Source organism: Suncus etruscus, chromosome 8, assembly GCF_024139225.1.
Source record: "Suncus etruscus isolate mSunEtr1 chromosome 8, mSunEtr1.pri.cur, whole genome shotgun sequence".
NCBI lineage: Eukaryota > Metazoa > Chordata > Mammalia > Eulipotyphla > Soricidae > Suncus > Suncus etruscus.
In genome coordinates, this window is record NC_064855.1 from 64,861,743 (window position 1) to 64,878,605 (window position 16,863).

The following is a 16,863-nucleotide window of genomic DNA, read 5'->3' on the forward strand; positions in this document are numbered from 1 at the left end:
CCGCTATAGGACTTTCGATCTGATGAGGGATGAGAAGCGCGAGGGACCCGCAGGAAAGTCTCCAACGGGCAGCTTAACCCGGGCTGGCGGGGGCTTCCAGTAAGGGCCAGGGGTACCCAAAGAGTGGGCGTGGACGTTATCCACCATAGGCCACGCCCCAAAGACGCACCGCCCACCGAGGCTCCGCCCCTCCTGGGTGGGCCAGAGGAACTCCACGCCGCAATAAAATTGGCCACGCCCTCCAAGGAGGCTATTGGCTCAAAGGGCCGTGGGAAGCTAACGGCCAGGAGCCAATAGGGATGTGGGCATGGCCCTTTGAGGGCGGGCAAATGGTCTCATTAGCCAATAGAAATGCAGTCTTGGCCCTGTGTGGGCGGGCAAATGGTCACAGGAGCCAATCGGGGAAAGAGACAGCGAAGCGCTCCGGAGTTCGGGGGGTCGACAAAGATGGCGGCAGCCGAAGGGTTTAGGTACCCTCTGCGAGCTGTTAAGGTGAGAGAGAAGCTTGCAGAGCAGAGAGGGTGTGGTGAAGGGTTTTTTTGGTTGTGTTTTTTTTTTTTTTTTTCTGTTTCGCGGGGCTTCCTTGCCGTATTTTGAGATAGAGTTTGCGAGGAAAGAGCTACGTCTTTGTCACGAAACCAGACTTTTTCTGAAGGCTCTTCCTTTCCCCTTACATAGGGTCTTCTAAGTAGGTGATCAGGTTGCTGCTTCTGAACAGTTGGCTGCATTTGCAGGGATTGTGAGGATTGTAAGGGATTGAGTTGCTTACCTGGGTCAGCCTTTTGCTTTCTCTTCGCAGTAGTTTATTAAGCCTGTTATAAATTATTCATAGTCACTTTTTGTTTACATTTGACGGTGGAATCACGAATTCTTTATTAATTATTATTCAGGTAGCATGCCTTCCTTGGAGTTAAAAACAAAAAACAAAGCAGACCTTTCTCCTGAGGTTGCCCTTTTCACTCGCGAAAATTGTCATGGTTAACATATGTCACTTAAATAGAGCTTATGTGTTGTTGATCATCGATTTTTTTTTTTATTTTGGGTCACACCCAGCAGCGCTCAGGGGGTTTACTCCTGGCTCTATACTCAGAAATCGCTCCTTGCAGGCTCGGGGGACCATCTGGGATGCCAGTATTCGAACCACAGTCCTTCTGCATGCAGGGCAAACGCCCCGCCTCCATGCTACCGCTCCGGCCCTGATAATCAATTTTTTTTATTTTGTTGCTCGGTGTAAAAATTGTTATCTAAATCAAGAGATAGCTTAGAAATTATGACACTTTCCATTCAGTCCATCAACTGTTAATAAGATGCCATGTCAAAGATGACTTTGACATAAGATGGTGCTTAAACCTAAGTACTTTCTTTGCAGAGCTTTAGCCGACCCCACGGATACAGAATATTTAATCAGTGAGTGGGGACTAAGCTTTCTAACCCGTGCTAATGGGTTTTTTGGCACCTTAGAGGTATGTAAAAGAAAGTGATCTTAGAATCATGCATACAAGATAAAATGCAGAACTGTTGTTGTTTGTTTAGGGGCCACATCCAAAGCTTACTAGGTCAGAATCAGAAGTTACTCCTGGCTCTGCACTCAGGAATTACTCCTGATGGTGCTGGGGGAATTTATGGGATGCCTAAGATCAAACCCAGGTCAACCATGTGCAAGGCAAAACACTTTTTGTGCTGTACTGTTGCTCTCGCCCCCAAAATTAGAGCTGGAGAAATCTAAGTTTAATTTTTCTTGTCCCAGAAGTTGATTAATAAAAGTGAAGAAAAAATACATATGATTTACTATCTCATTCACAGGGCATTTTTATTTGGGTTACATGGTGTTGTTTTGAGGGTGAGATACCATTCTTCATGTCTTGTTTAGAGTAATAAATATTTTGGTTCCTTAATACATTCTCTGAGGAGAAAGTTTTATTGTTGATTAAAAGTACAAATAATATTAAGTTGCTTGCAAGCTATAGAGTTTAGAAATAGAGACTTGCATTTTCAGCACTGAATACTGCTAAAAATTAGACTTGAAGAGTGAAATATATTATTATAGAATTCCAAGGAATGAAAAAATTTCCTCTCAGCTATTAATGTGTAAAGTGAGTGCGTCTAAATAGAATTTGCAGTTTTATTTTTGCTTAAGTGGCCATTCTATTGATTTTCCCTCTTGTTTCAGGTTTTTTTTATTCATTATTTTTCCCTGGGCTAATAGTATGTGGAACTTTATGTGTATGGCTGGTCATTATCCTTTGGGGAATTAGACTACTATTCCAGAGAAAGAAAAAATCAGCATCATCCAGAAAAAATGGAAAAGAGCAAATGGTGATTGCGTTTTTTCATCCCTACTGTAATGCTGGTGGAGGAGGAGAAAGAGTATTATGGTGTGCTTTGAGAGCCCTGCAAAAAAAGTAGGTATGAATCTTTTTGAACTAATTTGTTATATTGTTACCATATTTTAAGAATTTGTACTTGGAATGCATCTTTTTTTTGTTATCTTCTTCATAGCCAGGATTTCTTGTTTAGTCTTCAGTAAGAAAATACTTCTCTCATATGTCAAGTTGCTTATTGAGGCATAGTATAATCTTGAAATGAAAAGTATCCTTTGTGGCCCGGAGAAATAGCACAGCGGTGTTTGCCTTGCAAGCAACCAATCCAGGTGGTTGCTTCGAATCCCGGTATCCCACATGGTCCCCCGTGCCTGCCAGGAGCTATTTCTGAGCAGATAGCCTGGAGCAACCCCTGAGCGCTGCCGGGTGTGGCCCAAAACCCAAAAAAAATTAAAAAAGTATCCTTTGGACATACCCCTTTATGACATAATTTAGTCACTTTAAGAGTGTTTGAAGAGGTTGACTTAAAAAAAGAATTATGTCAAATACTGTGAAACACTTTTTTTGTGAAACTTTTTTTAAATCAGTGTTGGCACACACACAGAATATTTCTATGAAATTGCCTTTATGATATCTCTATCACTTTGATCATATTTCTTTTTAAATTTTTTATTTAAACACAGTAGTTACAAGGTTGTTCATAATAGTTGTTTTTGCTTTATTTCACTGATAGAGTTGTTCATGATTGAGTTACAGTCATATAATGTACAACCACTTTTACCAATGCACTTTTTCTGCTACCAGTGTCCCCAATTTCCCTCCCCAATGCCCATTCCCTTCCTGTTTCTGGGGCATACATTTTACATAATTACAAACATGTTGTTGGGTTTCAGTCATAAAAAGTACACTCCCGTTTACCAGTGAAACATTCCAACCACCAATGCCCCCCTTCCCACTTGCCCCACCCTCTGCCTGTCTTCAAGACAGGCATTCTTTATCTCTCACTCACTACCATTGTCATGATAGTTGTTGGTGTAGTTACTTCTCTAACTGCACTCACCAGTGTTTGTGGTATACACTCACCATATCGTGTGCTGGTCCTTCCAGCCCTCATCTCTTGGCTCTCAGTATTAGTAACATACTGTCTTTTAGTTTTCTTAATTCCCACAGATGACTGAAACTATTCTGTGTCTATCTCTCTCCCTCTGACTCATTTCACTCAGCATAATAGTTTCCATGTTCAACTGTGTATAGGAAAATTTCATGACTTCCTTTTTCCTGATAACTGCATGTGTAGATGTACCACAGTTTGTTTTGTTTTTTTAGCTACTCATCTGTTGTCTGGCATCTGGGTTGTTTCCAGATTCTGGCTATTATAAATAGAGCTGCAATGAACATAGGCATGCAGAGGGCATTTTTGTATTGTATTTTTGTGTTCCTAAGGTAGATCCCTAGGAGTGGAATAGCTGGATCACCTGGGAGCTCAATTTTCAGTTCTTTGAGGAATCTCCGTATTGTTTCCATAAAGGCTGAACTAGATGGCATTCCACCAGCAGTGAATGTGAGTTCCTTTCTCCCCACATTCCCTCCAGCACTGATTGTTCTTGTTCTTTGTGATGTGTGCCAGTCTCTGTGGTGTGAGATGGTACCTCATTGTTTTGATTTTCATCTCCCTGATGATTAATGATGTGGAACAATTTTTCATGTGCCTTTTGGACATATATATATATATTTTTTGAGGATTTGCCTGTTCATTTTCCCATTTTTGGATGGGGTTAGATGCATGTTCTTGTTGAGTTCTATTGTACCTTGTATATTTTAGATATTAACCCCTTATCTGATAGGTATTGGGTGAATAGTTTCTCCCATTCTGTGGGTAGTCTTGTGTCCTAGTCACTGTTTCTTTTGAAGTACAGAAGCTTTTCAGTTTAATGTAATCCCATTTATTTATCTCAGCTTCCATTAGCTTGGACAGTGGTGTTTGATTTTTGAAGATTCCTTTAATTTTAATGTCGTGGAGTTTTCTGCCTAAATTTTTCTCTTTGTACCTTATGGTTTCAAGTCTTAGATTAAGTTTGTTAATCCATTTTTATTTGACCTGTTTGCCTATACTCTAGACAGGCTTTCATGGTTGTTCTTATAGGAATAGCATTAAATCTATAAAATGCTCTGGGAAATATTGACATTTTATTTTTTTGTTTGTTTTTATTTTTGTTTTTGGGCCACACTCGGTGACACTCAGGGGTTACTCCTGACTATGCGCTCAGAAATTGCTCCTGGCTTGGGGGACAATATGGGACCCCAGGGATCAAAACCAGGTCTATCCTGGTTCAGCTGCGTGCAAGGCAAACACCTTACTGCTGCACTATTGCTCCAGCGATATTGACATTTTAATATTTATCCACCCAATCCATGAGTCTCCATTTCCTTATACCCTCTTTTATTTCTTGAAGCAGTGTTTTGTAGTTTTCTTTCAAGTCAAGTTGACAGTGCAGTACTTGATTTTTGAGACACAGTTGTGAATGTGATTGTTTTTCAAATGACTCTTGTCTTTCATTATTTGCATATAGAAAAGCCATGGGGAGGTAATGCCCAGTGATGTTCAGGGGTTGCTTCTGGCTTTTTGCTCAGAAATTATTCCTGGCAGGCTTGGGGGACTCTATGGGATTCCAGGGATTGAACACAGGTTGGCCACATGCAAGGCAAATGCCCTACCCACTGTGCTATTGCTCCTGTCCAGTCCCATACCCATTCCATTTTTGAGAGACTTTGAGACTTGTGATGAATTTGCTGTAAATTTTAAGCTTGCTTTTTTGTTTTGTTTTGTTTTGGGGGGCCACACTAGGTGATGCTCAGGAGTTACTTCTGGCTATGCACTCAAAAATTACTCCTGGCTCGGGGACTGTATAGGACCTGAGGATCAAACCAAGGTCCATCCTGGATTGGCCAAGTGCAAGGCAAACTACCACTGTGCTATCACTCTGGTCCTTAAGCTTGCTTTTTTGTATGTAATTTTCCTTTTAGATCATGCTGCTTTTGGTATTCTATATTTATGGTTTTCATTATTGTAACTAGGATGTTTTTATTTGGATCTCTTTTAGCTGATACTCTTTGGGCACTTAGGTTATGGGTACAAGCATTCTTCATCTCTGCGAATTTCTCAGTGATGACGTCTTTGACAGTTTCTTCTTTTTTTTTTTTTTTTTTTTTTTTTTGGTTTTTGGGCCACACCCTGTGACGCTCAGGGGTTACTCCTGGCTATGCGCTCAGAAGTTGCTCCTGGCTTCTTGGGGGACCATATGGGGCACCGGGGGATCGAACCGCGGTCCGTCCTAGGTTAGCGCAGGCAAGGCAGGCACCTTACCTCCAGCGCCACCGCCCGGCCCCGACAGTTTCTTCTTAATAGAGGTTTATTTTTTGGCCCACTGAGACCCCAATGATTCTTATGTTGTTCCTGTTAAATGTATCACCTGTGTTTGTTGCTATCTATTCGCTTATTGTGAGAATATTGTCCATCTTCTGTTAGTTAATTTTAAGACTTTTTTCCAGTTTCTTCTGAATGAAGTTGATGCAGCCCCTCTTCCAGCTCACTGATTCTATTCTCTGTAGCGATTATTCTGCTAGTGAGACTTTCCAGTTAGGTTTTCATTTCACCTACCATGTTTTCAATCCTGATATTTGTTTGAAGTGTTCTCATTTCTACTCTAATTTTGAGTCTTATGTGCTGTTGTTCTATGGTTTCTTTAAGTTCTTTGAACAGCTTACATTTCTTCTCTAAAGTCCTGATCAGTGAGGGTGTAAGTAGCTGATGCCGGTTGCTTCTTCAGAACTAGCATCTTTAGTTACAACGTGTGTTGAGGTTCTGCCTTGTTTTCCCATTGTAACCTTTGTAATGTGGTGCCTTTTTTATGTGTTGTGGTTGGGTTCCTCGTCTAGAATAAATGTGTGGCTGTGGTGGAAAGTGGAATGGCTGAGCTCGGGTGCGCTCACACAATTTAGTTTATTTCAAAATGGAACTTTATTTTAGTCCACATTTGCCCACAGCTGCTCCTGTTCTGCTTACACACCTCAGTTCAATCCAAAGTGTCAGGGTTTTTAATCCAAACTCCACCCTATAGTCTACAGCCACACCCACTGGGCTCACACACCTCAGTTCAATACAAAATGGCACTTTTTTAAGTCCAAACTGCATACAGCTGCTCTTACTGGGCTCACACACCTCAATTCAATTCATAATGTTCCATTTTGATATTCTTAAGTAAGTTATTATGCTAGAAGGAATAAAATAGCATTGAATGTTTTAGGATTTATTATTTTTCTCTCCATCCCAAAAGTGTTTGTGATATCATTTTAGAAAGGAAAAAGTGGGGCCAGAGCAATAGTACAGTGGGTATGGTGCTTACCATGCATGTGACCCATCTTGACCATGATATAATACCTGGCATCCTATATGATCCTTCAAACCTGCCAGGAGTAATTCTGGAGTGCGGAGCCAGAATTAAGATATGAATACTGCCAGAAAAACAAACAAAAAATATTTAAATACAAAGGAAAATTATCATTTTCCCCTAATCTTTTTGATATTGGGTCATAGTTCAGGATGCGCAGGGCCTACTCTGAGTGTGTTGAAGGAAATAGAGGAGAGGTGTAATGAAATACATGCATTATTATTGTTTTATCAGATATGGAAAACTTACCTTTTTTTGGTTACCTTACTTCCTAACATATACCTTCATTTAATTTTGTAGCTTTTACACAAACTTCTCTTAGCTCTACATTTCTATATTCTCACTCCATTCTGACTTCCAGCTACCATCCCCTGAATTGCTTCCATAACCTTCTGTGAATGCCTAAATACAGAGAATTTTCTCAAGTCCTAGATTAATCCCCACCTTCTGAATTACCTCCCTACTTTAATATATACTGTTCTTCTCATAAATGTCCAATAGATTTCTTTTTTAAAAATAGATTAAGTAGATTGTGAATACAGAAGTAAAGTTTTGTGGTATTTGTATACATACTCCCCACCAAATCTTTTATATATTATATATATAAAGAAAATATATATTATATATAAAGAAAAAATTCCAAGTAATTGTATGTCATGGAAGATACTGTTTTATCTTGCTCCTACCACATTTTTTCTCATCATCCCTCATTCAGTCTCATACATTAGCATGCTAAATTGAGAGCATATGCTAACTAAATTCCTTTCATTTTCGATGATTGTATAATATTCAATTGTCTTTAGAATCACACTGCGCCAGCATTTCAGTTATTATATATGACAATTGTACTGGCATTGGAGTATGCAGTAGTTGTACATTCTAGGTTTGATGTTATACTCTGTATCATTGGCACATAGTGAAATGTCTAATGGAGCATTTCTTGGAACATAACTTTGTCATTAAGTAATGTGTGACTGTATATATACTTTTTCTTTACTCATCCATCAAGTAGACATTCCAGTTTTCCCCCATATCTTTTCTATTGTAAATAATGCTGCAAGGAACACAGGAGTGCAAAAATCTTTACAAGTTTGTGGTTTATTTTTCTTAGATAAAAAAAAGAACACCAGAAGTCAAATTGCTGTTCTATGATAATTCTATTTTTAAATTTTTGAGGAACTGCTATATTTTTTCCAGAGTGATTACACCAATTTATTTTCCTATCAAGTTCTAGAGTTCCCCCCCCCTTTTTTTTACATCCCTTCTAATACTTGTATTTCTTGTCTTCCCTTGTATAAAGATATGAGGTGATGTCACAGGGTGGTTTTGATATGCAATTCCTCAATGCTTAGTGAAGTTGGACATATTTTCATATATTTATTCTCCATATATATTTATTCTTTTGCTTTTATTTTGGCTCTGGACCATGCCCAGCAGTCTTAGGACTTACTCATTACTCTGCTCAGCAATCACAGCTTGATGGTGCTATGTGTAGTGACACAGATGGAAGTGAATTCAGCTGCATGCAAAGCAAGCACATTAACTCTTGTACTATTCCTCGGCCCCTCTCTAGAACAGCTTATTCTTTTATTTTTCTCTTTAACCATTTTTAATTGAGTTACTGGGATTTACGATATTGTTAATTATATTTTTATGCATACATTATTGCAATACCACATCCATCCACCAGAGATTCTGCTTCTCACCAGCTGAGTTCCAGGCTTCTATCCTCCTCTCTCATTGTACGGTTAGACAAAATATCAAGTTTTGATGACTTTGACCAATAGTTTTCTTACATTTTATACCACAGGTGAAAAGTCTTTTTTTTCTTTTGCAAATATTTTTTATTGTAACCAAAGTGAATTACAAGCATTTCACAATAATATTTGTGGTATATAGTGGCATTGAATTAGGTATCCCACCCCCAGTGTTAGAACAGCTTATTCTTATCAGCAAATTTTTTTTGATTACTATTCTATTTGGCACTTTTAGTATAAAAATAATCACAAAAACTAGATACCCCGTTTGGAGGGCAATTAGTTGGAAATAATAGAAAATTCAGGAGAGGAAAGGGTGAGTAACCCCAAAATGATTCTCTTCTTTATGAGAAAAGAATTACTTGTAACTTTTTGCTTGATTTGAACTTAAACAAATGAAATTTTCTCATGTTTCACTTTAGGTATCCTGAAGCAACTTACGTTGTTTATACTGGTGATGTTAATGTTACTGATCAGCAAATAATAGAGGGTGCTTCTCAAAGATTTAACATCAGATTAACTCATCCAGTGAAGTTTGTTTTCCTAAGGAAACGCTACCTTGTGGAGGATTCGCTGTATCCTCACTTCACTCTACTGTGCCAAAGTCTAGGGTCCATATTTCTTGGCTGGGAAGCTCTGATGAAGTGTGTTCCTGATGTTTATATTGATTCAATGGGATATGCTTTCACGCTTCCTCTATTTAAGTATTTAGGTGGGTGCCATGTTGGAAGTTATGTTCATTATCCCACTATCAGCACAGACATGCTCTCTGTTGTGAAGAATCAAAATGTTGGATTTAATAATGCAGCCTTCATTACAAGGAATCCTTTTCTCAGCAAACTGAAGCTCATCTACTATTATTTATTTGCTTGCATTTATGGACTTGTCGGTTCTTGCAGTGATGTGGTCATGGTCAATTCTTCTTGGACACTAAACCATATTCTCTCACTATGGAAGGCTGGAAATCGCACTAACATTGTTTATCCACCCTGTGATGTGCAAGCATTTCTGGACATTCCTTTATGTGAGAAAAAGACAAATGCAGAACATTTATTGGTTTCTGTTGGCCAGTTCAGGCCAGAAAAGAATCATCCATTACAGATTAGAGCCTTTGCTAAATTGCTGAGTAAGAAAGTGGCTGATTCTCTTCCTTCCCCTAAACTTGTCCTTATTGGAGGTTGTCGTAACCAAGATGATGAATTTAGGGTAAACCAACTAAGAAGACTCTGTAAAGATCTAGGAGTTCAAGATTATGTGGAATTTAAAGTGAACATCCCATTTGATGAATTAAAGAATTACTTATCTGAAGCAACTATTGGTCTGCATACCATGTGGAATGAACATTTTGGGATTGGTGAGTTTGTCCTTTAGACATCTTCTTTAGTGCCATGAAATACACATTTTAAGTTAATTTGATCAAATGGTGATATTCTGGAAGTTTTAATTAATACTAATCTCTTCCCCTAGTTCACCAACACTTTAATTATTTGTGGTTTTGTAAGACATAAAAATATATGATTTATAATAATGGCTGACTTTTATCACAAACACTTTTATAAAATCACAATCACTTTTTAAAATCACATTGTATGTGGTCACATTTATCTGTTCTATTTAAATTATCTTGCCTTTAATTTAGCCTTTTTATTTATTCTAGCATAAATACTCTTTGGTACTACTTGGCCTCTATGATAAATACTATTTTTGTTTCTAATTTTGTTTAATGTGTAATTCTCAATTACCTCTTTTGTGCCTCAGACTACCACCTCATTTGCTTTCTTTCACTGACATGGCATGAGCACTTCCTGTACCGAGGACTTGGTTGGGTATGAAGGATATAGCTGAGTGCTGAGAACTATTCAAGGCTTCCTGCTCTAGGAAAGGACAGTCATCTATGCAGTGTGCTGAGTGCCATGCTAAGGAAAAGACACAAGAGAAGCACCTGTTATACATTTGTGAAGTCAGGGAACAATTGCCCTAGGGAATAGAATGATAAGTAGGCTGGGCCCTAAATGGTCATCAGGAGTTAGCCCTATGAGGACAGAGAATGTCCAGAAAAGGGAACCGAGTTTCCACAGGTATGGCAGAGGAACAGGAGAGGTCTATTCAGGGACCTAAGAGTTGGAACAACAGATAAGACACTGTAGAGGTGATCAGAGGTCAGATTAAATAGGTACAATCAGCCAGTGGGAAAGAATGGAAGGACTGGTTGAAAAGCTTCCTGTTTCCTGACATTTACTTTGACTACCATGTGAGGAATGGGTTGATAAGAACCAGGCTAGGCTACTGTGAATGCTGAATACTGTGAATTTGCCATGTAAACGTTCTTCAGGGAGATTTGGAGTCATACTGAATACCAAATGTTTTAAGTCAGGAAGAGAGGAGTTAGACAGCTGACTGGATTCCTGGTTTGGATAACTGAATCATGAGGACTTCACCTAGAGAAGGAATCCAAGAGGAAAGGCAGTTGATATAACAGGTATGGGGCAGGCAAGAGTGTTACAGTTTGTAGCATGACTGAAGTACAGGAAAGGGGCCTGGCCTAGAAAAACAGCTGCAGCATCCATGGAGGTCATTAGATTGTGGTGAGTGACAGAATACCACTGAAGACTGGACAAGCAGTGTCCTTGGAAGAGTACAAGCAAGAGGCCATTTGTGGTTAAGCTGAGCATTAGAGGAGGTGACCAAGTAGAAATAATGGGTGCAAACCATACTTTTACTCAGTGTATGTGAAAGACACATTTTCTTCAGAGATAGAAAAAGAGACATACACAGAGAGAACTACATTCATAGAAAAAGTGAAAAAGAGGAGTAGATATAGTATAGGGTGGTGTGGAGAAGAGCAGTGAACCAGTGTTAGAAATGTGTGCATAGGTCAATACAGGACAGGTTAGCATATACAGAGAAAAAAAAGAGACAAAATGGGCTGGAGTGATAGCACAGCGGTAGGGTGTTTGCCTTGCACACAACCAAGTATGGACAGACTGGATGTGATCCCCAGCATCCATATGGTCCCCAGAGCCCACCAGGAGTGATTTCTGAGTGCAGAGCCAGTAGTAACTCCTGAGCAATGCCAGGTGTGGCCCAAAAAAGGAAGGGAGGGAGGGAGGGAGGGAGGGAGGGAGGGAGGGAGGGAGGGAAGAACAATAGTTAGAAAAAGATCTGTGAGTGCAGAGAAATGTGAAAGAGATCAAGAAAGTAAGATGAGAAAAAAGAGGGAGAAGAGGGGAGAGGGATCGAGAAAGGAGAAAAGGGGAAGATAACTCATGCGTTGTTTTCATTTTGATTTTATGAGTTTTAATTTGCTGAAATGCTGATTTTAAAAAAAGCCAAGAGCAAAATGTAGAAGATCCTGAAAGGGGGAGGGGGGGCTTATAATTAGTTATCTGGGAGAAACGGAGACATTTCTCTAGGTATCCTCTCTTAAGAAGACTATAGAACTTATCTTTTAAAATAAGAGCTCCCAATGGAATGTTCAAAAGTTCTGTTAAAGTTTCATCAGTGTCAAACAGGTGTGAGATTTAACTTTTCTCCTGTGCTCTCAGGAGGTGAGGTCAGTTTTATACCACTGTTTGGAGAAGTGAGGAAACAAGTCCATTTACTGCTGGCATGGGTCATTTATACACAGACATCATTTGAGAGATACAAACCAAATTTCATATAGTTCGACACTGCAGTTGTGCACACAGTCATCTGAGATGCGCCAGAAATCTAGTGAAGAAACACCAATACTTGTCCCTCATTTGATCATCTTTTTCTTTTTCAATCCATTAATCTAGATATCTTGTTTCCTGCTTCATTATCTACAATTAGACTATTCTTCCATTACTTGTCCGTTTTAATTAAGAACCAAGCAGTATTATTGTGATTATTTTGAAAATTAAAAATTATTATATGTAATGAAAGTTAAATCATCAAATTAATGGCATATAGATACTTAATTACATCTTTTATGAATTTCTTAAAATGACATTATTGTTTTCATGAACACAGAACTTTAAAAGATAACATGATTTTGTTTTCTCAGGAATTGTTGAATGTATGGCAGCTGGCACAATTATACTTGCCCACAATTCAGGGGGCCCAAAGCTTGACATTGTGGTTCCTCATGAAGGAAATATAACTGGATTTCTGGCTGAAAGTGAAGAAGGCTATGCTGAAACTATGGCTCATATTCTTTCCATGTCTGCAGAAAAGAGACTTCAAATCAGAAATAACGCCCGCGCATCTATAAGCAGATTCTCTGATCAGGAATTTGAAGTGGCATTCTTAACATCTGTGGAGAAGTTATTTAAAGGATGTCACATCCATACAAACTAAAGTACTTAATATAAAATGGTACATTGTCTTCATATGTTAATATTTTTTAACTCTTTTCCTATTGTAATAAAGTCATCCTAAACAATACTCTCAACACATACATAAAGGCAAAGTATTTATCTCAATGGAAAAATGTAAAATTACTTAGCTGGAAGGGCCATCTTTTTTTTTTTTTTTTTTTTTTTTTTTTTTTTTTTTTTTTTTTTTTTTTTTTTTTTTTGGTTTTTGGGCCACACCCGTTTGACGCTCAGGGGTTACTCCTGGCTATGTGCTCAGAAATCGCCCCTGGCTTGGGGGAACCATATGGGACGCCGGGGGATCGAACCGCTGTCCGTTCCTTGGCTAGCGCTTGTAAGGCAGGCACCTTACCTCCAGCGCCACCGCCCGGCCCCTGGAAGGGCCATCTTAATATTGATTAGTATTTGATCTCAGATTCTGCAAATTATGAGTCTAAAAGGGAAATATGAGCTGTTTAATTTTGCCATATACATACCGAATGTTATGTATCAAGACATATTATAGAAACTAAGAAAAAAAATTTCTTTTTAGAAAAAGGAAATCTTGAAAGAAAATCAATAATAGATTATCTGAATCGTACTGATATTTTGGAACAGAAATCTTGGGATATGTTTATGTTATAAACATGGTTATCATGTTTCAGTGTCATGGGTGACCTGGAAAACATGCCTATGGTTTTCTTAAAAGATAAAGAAGCTAAGGGCCTGGACAATAGTACAACAGGTAGGGTATTTGCCTTGTATGTGGCTGACCCTGGTTGAGTTCCCGGCATCCCATATGGTCCTTCCAGCCTTCCAGGAGTGATTTCTGTGTTCAGATCCAGGATAACCCCTGAATGCCTCCAGGTGTGGCCACAAAGCAAAACAGAAAAGAAACTTAAAGAATGAGAGAATGGGGGCTGGAGTGATAGCAAATGGTAAGGCGTTTTCCTTGCACGCGGCCAACACAGAACAGAGCCCGGTTTGAATCCCGGCATTCCATATGATCCTTAGAGCCTGCCAGGAATGATTTCTGACTGCAGAGCCAGGAGTAACCCCTGAGAACCACCGGGTATGAACCAAAAACAAAAACAAAACAAAAAGAATGAGAAAATGAGGCCTGTAACTGGGTGTGGGTTGGGGAAATGCATTAAGCTGCTCAAGCCACAGTCTATCTGTAATTGCTATTATAATGTTGTACAGAGTCATGTGGGGCTGCTGGACAGTCCTTCCATACTGAAATATTTGTGAGAATAGTTGTTGATTAATGCTATCAGTACATCCATATGGGCTTCTCCTGACTCCTAAATATTACCTCAATTGGAGGCTAGACTTATTTTGGGTTTTGTATTAATCTAATTCTATTTATTTACAATATTATAAAATTTCAGGAGTCCACCTGCGCCCTTCTGTGTATGTAAGTCACCCATACCCATCACCAATGTTCTAGGGCCATCACACTCTCAAAATCCCTCTACTCATTCCTTTCACCACTCTCCTTTCCTCCCTCTCTGGGAACTACCATAGTTTCACTTAGTTTATTTTATTGTGTTTTGCCAATTTGTTCGCTTTGGTTTTTTATATTCCACACAAGTGAAAAATCCCAGTAAATGTCTTTCACTTTCTGACTTGTTTCACCTAGCAGTTTCACTTCACATTCTTTCCATGTTGTTACAAAAGGTACAAATTCCATGTTTCAATAGCCAAGAATCCCACTGAATATTAGATCAACTGCTTGATTAAATCACCATCATAGGTGTTATGTTTGATTTTATATATATATGTTTCAGATCTTGTGAATGGTGTTTCTGGAAGTATACTGTTTTTATATCCTTTGGATAAATGTTTAGGGATGGTATTGCATAATCATGTTATTTCTAATTTTGGCTTTTTGGTGTTTTGGGGGTAAGCAGGGAGGAGTTCATACCAGAGATGCTTAGGAATTGCTTTCAGCAAGGGATCATGTGCTGGGGACTGTGTCCAGGGCCCCCATATTCAATGTATGTGCTTCAGTTCTGTGAATCATCAATGAGCCCCATTTTTGGTTTTTGCAGAACCTAGAATACAACCCAGGGCCTGCAAAACAAGTAATCTACCACTGATCTACACCCCCAGTCTCTGACTTTTGTGTTTCACATTTTGGTGTGTTTGGGGACCACTGTAGACAGTATTCAAGGATTACTTACTCCTGGCTCTGTACTTAGAAATCACTCCTAGCAGTGCTCATGAAACCATATGGGATGCCAGGGATTCAATCTGGAGTGGCTGTGAGCAAGGCAAGTACCCTATCCCCTATACTAGATCCCCAGCGCTTAATTTTAGTTCTTTTTAAGGAATCTCCATACTACTTTCCATCAAATCTGCACCAATTGACAGTCGCATTAACAGAGTTTTAGAATTCCTTTGTCTCTACACCCTCTTCCATACCTCCCTATTTTATATGCCATGAACTATCTATATTTTCTTTGGAGAAGTGTCCAGGTCTTTTCCTGTTTGTTTGTTTTTGTTAGTTTTTTTTTACATTGGATATTTTGTTGTTGAGTTGCAGGTATTCTTTATATATTTGGAGGCCATGTTTAAGTCATTTGAGACAGTGGTCTAAGTCATGGGTCTGCAGATATAAAAAGATGAGGACAGAAGCCAGAGCGGTGGTGCAAGCGGTAGGTTGTTTGCCTTGCATGCGTTGACAGATCACAGTTCTGTCCCCCAGCATCCCATATGGTCCCCAAAGCTGGAGCGATTGCTGAGCACATAGCCAGGAGTAACCCCTGAGCACCACCAGGTGTGGCCCAAAAAGAAAAAAAAAAAGAAAGAAAGAAAGATAGGGCAGTCTACAACCTAATTAAAACTGCCCGATAGTTGGTCCATAGGTAAAAACTTTTGAAAACTGATTCAAGAGATGTTTGGGGGTGGGGGCGCAGAGCGATAGCACAGTGGTAGGGCATTTGCCTTGCACGCCACCAACCCGGGATGGACCCCCATATAGTCCCCGAGCCTGCCAGGAGTAACCCCTGAGCATCGCCTGGTGTGACCCAAAAATAAAAAGATGAGCGAGCACATCCCAGTTTATTGCTTTTCTGGCAGTAATAAGTTAACATACACACCAATCCACACACTATAAACATCATTGTGCAAACCATAGAAATGATCCCTGAAAGCATAATCATAGCATTTTGCATTGTAAGATGGTGATATGGCATTTTAAAGTGAGCATTGGATTAACTAAATCTTGGTCTCAGTTCCATCATTTACAACCATAGGACTATTTGACATTAAAGCTTAATCTCAGATTCTTAGGCTCAGATTATCAGTCTCATTTACAATGTTGTGATGTCCTCATTGGCTTGTAGACTTGTGGGAGTAACAAAGTTGTCAATAGATAGTGAATTCTACAACCCTATCTTTTTTTCTTTTTTTAAAACTTGATTGATTAGTTTCTGGGTCACACCCAGCAGTGCTCATGGGTTACTTCCTGGCTCTGCACTCAGAAATCGCCCTTGGCAGTCTGGGGAGCCATATGGGATGCTGAGAATCAAACTGGGTCCCTCCTGGGTCAGACACATGCAAGGCAAACGCCCCACTGCTTTGCTATCTCTCCAGCCCTTCACCTTATCTTTTTCAGTGCATTACAATTGGTATTATTCTTGGTATTAAGCCAAGTGCTAGCAATCAGAAAATTAACTGGCCTTCTTGAATAACTACTATGGAAGCAAATATAGATATAGCTACAGAGACTACAACTTTTGACATTTTCTTTTTACCTAGTTCAGGTGTCGGCAACCTGCGGCTCCGGAGCCGCATGCGGCTCTTTTGAAGGCTTGCCGCGGCTCCGGAGCCGATGTCAGAAAAAAAAAATACTGCTTTAATCTCAGCTCCGCTTCTCTCCGCTATATCTATAGCAGTGAGGCGGAGCTGAGGAGCGGAGCCAATGGAGGCAGCCGTACCTGGTGACGTATATAGCATTAAGGTAAGAAACAATATATGCAGTGTTATATTTGTTTTAAATGTTGCAATGGTTTTG

General features: G+C 39.4%; 1 protein-coding gene across 1 annotated transcript; it reads left to right on the plus strand.

Moving 5' to 3' along the window:
• The first annotated feature begins 381 nt into the window (after positions 1-381).
• ALG11 (ALG11 alpha-1,2-mannosyltransferase) lies at positions 382-13,073 on the plus strand. Its single transcript, XM_049778482.1, has 5 exons — positions 382-492; positions 679-688; positions 2,171-2,402; positions 8,949-9,880; positions 12,554-13,073. The coding sequence occupies exons 1-5, from the start codon at positions 382-384 to the stop codon at positions 12,844-12,846; spliced, it is 1,578 nt and encodes a 525-aa protein (XP_049634439.1). The 3' UTR covers positions 12,847-13,073.
• Positions 13,074-16,863: the final 3,790 nt, after the last annotated feature.

Excerpts from the sequence above, each read along its gene's own strand:
- ALG11 (XM_049778482.1), top strand. The coding sequence starts at position 382 with ATGGTCACAGGAGCCAATCGGGGAAAGAGACAGCGAAGCGCTCCGGAG. Across the intron at positions 2,403-8,948 it reads TTGAGAGCCCTGCAAAAAAA|GTATCCTGAAGCAACTTACG; the intron begins GTAGGTATGAAT and ends GTTTCACTTTAG. Across the intron at positions 9,881-12,553 it reads GAATGAACATTTTGGGATTG|GAATTGTTGAATGTATGGCA; the intron begins GTGAGTTTGTCC and ends TTGTTTTCTCAG.